General features: G+C 32.0%; 1 protein-coding gene across 1 annotated transcript; it reads right to left on the bottom strand.

The window, feature by feature from the left end:
* Positions 1-568: 568 nt before the first annotated feature.
* LOC123294495 (probable aconitate hydratase, mitochondrial) lies at positions 569-4,888 on the bottom strand. The gene is made up of 5 exons (XM_044875544.1): positions 4,722-4,888; positions 4,328-4,513; positions 3,033-3,227; positions 1,695-2,963; positions 569-1,633 (listed from the first exon to the last, which is right to left on the bottom strand). Exons 1-5 carry the CDS (start codon positions 4,752-4,754, stop codon positions 956-958), a joined length of 2,361 nt encoding a protein of 786 aa, XP_044731479.1. The 5' UTR covers positions 4,755-4,888; the 3' UTR covers positions 569-955.
* Positions 4,889-5,177: the final 289 nt, after the last annotated feature.

Below are 5,177 nucleotides of genomic sequence, written 5' to 3'. Positions count from 1 at the left end.
ACAGCGTTGCTGGATACTGGTTTTGTAATGCAACGTCCATGCTCAGTTAATTATGAAACAATAAATTTTATTGTTTGCGGGTGCCCGGGTCATCTCCGTGATTATTGGTAAGATTTGCTTCAAGAAAATGGACCCACCTATTGAATTATTTTATTATTAATTAAAGCTCGTTCATGTAACAAACAACATAGAAAAATTATTTTTCGAATAACTCCAAAAATAACCAAGCTAAGTTATCAAAAATTTGTTTGTGTCTCTTTCTACAAGAACCAAATTTAGCATGGAGTTCTTATGGCAAACACAGTATATGACGTCAAAAATACTATGTCGAATCACCCTAATTAGTAGTTTAAAATGTTTATACCATTCGTATTTCGTGGTCGATTTTAATTTCCCTTCATCTCACTTACGGTATTTTCATGTTTTGTTTAGAAATGCGAACAAAAAATTTCATGAATATTCCCCCCTATTTTAGTGCAATTAAAAACTCAGTATATAAAAATTTTACTATAATTTATTTCTTAACAATTAATATTTATAATACATTTTTGTTAAAATAACATTTGACCTAAAACAGTTTTTATTGAGTATAATACCGAATTGAATTTCTCAGAAATAAAATACTTTATTTAATAAGAATAGTTTTTGTGAACTACTACTATGGCAAAGATATCACTGCTATTTATTGTTCACGTCATTATTTTTAGAAAGCCAGCCAGTAAAATTGGAAGTAATAATAAGTACGTGTATTATAATTTAAAAATGATTGCTTGCTTGATTTTACATAATGGCATAATAATCGAAATTATGTTTTCTACTGTCTTATTATTCTTATATATGAACTTATTATTCTTATTATTCTTGTATATGAAAACTTGAATACTTAAAAGTTACGACGAAAGACCAGACCAAGTACAAAAGAAAGCATTCATAAAAATTCTAAACTTCCTTGCATTTATTTTGTTAATTGTTTCATTAAGTTAAGAGCACTTCCAGCCTTGAACCATTGAATTTGTTGCTCGTTCAAAGTATGGTTCAATTTAATTTTATCTTCAGAACCGTTTGCATGTTTAATAACACAATCAACTGGTTTAGCAGGTGCCAAATCTTTTAATCCAAGTAATGAAATCTTATCGGTTGGTTGAATTTTATCGTAATCAGCTGGATTGGCAAATGTCAAAGGTAAAAGACCTTGCTTTTTCAAGTTAGTTTCATGGATACGTGCAAATGATTTTACAATAATTGCTCGTCCACCAAGATGTCTTGGTTCCAATGCAGCATGTTCTCGACTTGATCCTTCACCGTAATTGTCATCACCAATTGCTACCCAACCAATACCTTTCTTTTTGTAATCTCTAGCTACATCTGGTACGGTACCCCATTCGCCAGTAGTTTGATTTTTAATTTTATTCATTTCATTGTTTTCACTATTTGTGGCACCAATAAACATGTTATTGGAAATATTATCTAAATGTCCTCGAAATTTGAGCCATGGACCAGCAGCACTGATGTGATCGGTTGTGCATTTACCTTTTACTTTTATTAAAACTGTTAAATCGGTTAAATCTTTTCCATTCCATTTGTCGAATGGTTCAAGTAATTGCAATCTATTACTTTTTGGATCCACATCAACCTAAAAATAATTGAAAAGTGTTAATTTAAAAAACATTTTAAACAAATTTTCTCGAAATTACCTTCAAATTGCTGCCTGATGGAGGTGGGTGTTGGTATGTATCCTCACCAGGGTCGAATCCTTTAACTGGTAATTCAGCACCGAATGGATCTGACAACTTAAATTCTTTACCATCTGCACCTTTTAAGGTGTCCTTTAATGGATTGAAATCTAAAGAACCGGCAATACTCAATGCAGTTACCAATTCAGGGCTTGTAACAAAGCAATGTGTTGCTGGGTTGGCATCATTACGACCAGTGAAATTTCTATTATAAGATGTTACAATGGTATTTTTGTCACCTTTTTTGACATCTTTACGATCCCATTGACCAATGCAGGGTCCACAAGCATTGGCCAAAACGGTACCACCAAAATCTCTTAAAGTTTTAGCAATACCATCACGTTCAATTGTAGCACGAACTTGTTCAGATCCGGGTGTTACATTAAAGGTAATTTTTGATTTAAGGCCATGCTTCATTGCTTCCTGAGCGATTGATGCACAACGACCCATATCTTCATATGAACTGTTTGTACATGAACCAATTAGACCTACTTTAATATCCATTGGCCAACTGTTTTTCTTAGCATTAGCACCAAGTTTGCTAATTGGTGACGCTAAATCAGGTGTGAAAGGTCCATTTACATGGGGTTCTAATGTATCCAAATTAAGTTCAATAACTTGATCATAGTTAGCATCTTTATCAGCTGTTAAGAGATGATCTTTATATTGCTGAGCTACATCGGCAATATCTCCACGGCCAGTTGCATTTAAGTATTTGGCCATTCGGACACCATATGGGAAGACAGATGTTGTTGCACCAATTTCGGCTCCCATATTACAAATAGTTGCCATACCAGTACATGAAATACTATCAACCCCTGGTCCAAAATACTCAACAATAGCACCAGTACCTCCTTTTACTGTTAAAATATCAGCTACTTTCAGAATAATGTCTTTGGGTGACGTCCAACCTTTTAGTGCTCCAGTTAAATGAACGCCAATTACTTTTGGACATTTCAATTCCCATGGAATATTTGCCATTACATCAACGGCATCAGCCCCACCAACACCAATGCAAAGACCACCTAATCCACCACCATTGGGTGTATGCGAATCTGTACCAATCATAAGTAATCCTGGAAAGCCATAGTTTTCAAGAATAATTTGATGGATAATACCAGAGCCAGGTTTCCAAAAACCAACACCATATTTGGCACCAGCACTTTGAAGAAAACTGTAAACTTCTTTGTTTACATCTTTTGCGCGGGCAAGATCTTTAACTCCACCAACCTAATAATAAATTTAAATTTTTAATTATCAAAACTGTTAAATTTATATAGATTTTAAAATTGTTCATACTTGGGCTTCGATTAAATGATCACAATGGATGGTAGATGGAACAGCAACTTTTGGTAAACCACTGGATATGAATTGTAACATAGCCATCTGAGCGGTTGCATCTTGCATAGCAACACGATCAGGTCGCAATCGTAAATATGATTCTCCTCGGACAATTTCTTGCTTATCAGGTTCATCAAGATGAGAATATAAAATCTACAAAATATTTTATTATTTATTTTAAATTAAGTCATAGATATTTATTGTTAAACCATTTTTTAAATTAATCGCTACCATTTATTAAATTCTTTTCATGTACTTTCTAGAAAAGTACATTTTTTACAGAAACGAATAACCAATACTTATTTTTACTTTTTTCTATAAAATGTACGGTTTTCGAGCTATCCATGAAATATTGTTGAAAACAGTGCCGGATTTAGGTTCGATGCCGTTTGATTTGGTGCCCGTTTTGCTCTATGTGGAAGTGATGAATTTAACTTTCAAATGTGTAATAATTTCTAATAATTTTTGTGAGAGAAAAAATAGTAAAATTTAATCTCAAATTTGACGAAAAACTTAAGTGCGCCTTTTATATATACTTAAGTAACTTTTAAAATTTTGGGCGCCCATCAAATGTGACCACCCTAGGCCTAGGCCTCACGGACCTAATCCTAAATCCGTCTCTGATTCACAAACATTCCATTTTGATAAAATCCCGCTTAGAATTCCATCGATTTTGGAGTTTTTAGGTAAAATTTTCACCCAGACGGGTGAAAATGGATTTTCAAACGAAAGAATATTATTTTAAAGTTCCGTAAGCTGCTTTGTGGGGAGAAAATTATCTAGCGATAGTACATGATTTAATATTAAGAAAGGAAAACCGCTTTTTCCCTTTTCAGATCAACACTTATTTTTAGAAAATAAGTGTTGATCTGAAAGTAGAAAAGTAGAAAACACTCGAAGTAGAAAAGAACAAAAGATGCTCAGTGTTATTAAGCAGTAATATTGGAATTCAAAAAATTACATTTTATTTTAATTGTTTATGTCATGCCAAAAACGTAAGTTACGTATTGCTAATTACAAAATATGCGCTAATAATATTTTATAAATTGTAATTTAATACGATTAGCAATTATAATATTGTTATCACTTTTTAAAATCCAGTACTCAAATTTGAAAAATAAATTTGATAAGAATCGGTAGTTAAGTGTCATCTGTATTTTACAATTGATAGTAACGCTTGTCGATAATTCTCATCACTGTAATAATCTCTTAAACTGAAAGCGTAAATAAAAATTAATATAAAATAATAATACCTTTTCAGAAAGGGTTAAAGGCCGTGATAATCGTTTTTTTACAACTTTAAGATTCGATGATAATTTATCGTAAGGCAAGTAGGTATCGGTATCAAATTTACTCATTGCCACTTTGGCCGCAGCCGAAGCTAACGGTGATACATGGAAACATCGTGCTTGTAATTCTGTGGCGATTACTCCAACACTCTGCAAAAAAAAATTCGAAAAAAATTCATGAAAATTGTTAGATAACAACGAAGGAAAAATTTATGACGTCTACAATTCTAAGTGAGATAGATATATACACCCTTCATATAATATATCACATGCTATTGAATTCGGTGTTCTAGATTTAACTCTAACCTTTTGGCATATATTTTAAGTAAAATTACAAAATATTAAAATGATTACTTACGTGGCGATGCAAAACTCTCATACAGTACGCCATAGTCGTAGGAGTTTGTTAATTTCTATTGTCGGAAAAACCGACAAAATACAAAAAATTAAAAATGTTATTTAACTATGGTTGGGTGCAAATTACACATCGACGCTAGTAGCCAAATATCTACTTGAATAATACTTCTAGACGACGGTAAAGTGTTTACACAATTTGATTTCTGCGCATTCGCGATATAAAAATTCATTCAACACATCTGTGCAGGGCAGTAGGAGTTTTGAAATAAATTTTATAAGAAATATAATCTGTTATTTACTAATTAAAATAATAATTAATAACAATAGCTATTTTTTAATTCAATATAATATCCTTCAAGTTTATTTTTATAACGTATGAGATGAGAAATAAAAATTCCATTGTTATGACATATGTCTACAATAATATTAGCTCTTATTTTGGAAAAATTAATATTAC

Source organism: Chrysoperla carnea, chromosome 3 (genome assembly GCF_905475395.1).
Source record: "Chrysoperla carnea chromosome 3, inChrCarn1.1, whole genome shotgun sequence".
Lineage (NCBI taxonomy): Eukaryota > Metazoa > Arthropoda > Insecta > Neuroptera > Chrysopidae > Chrysoperla > Chrysoperla carnea.
This window is presented reverse-complemented; position numbering and strand designations above follow the sequence as displayed.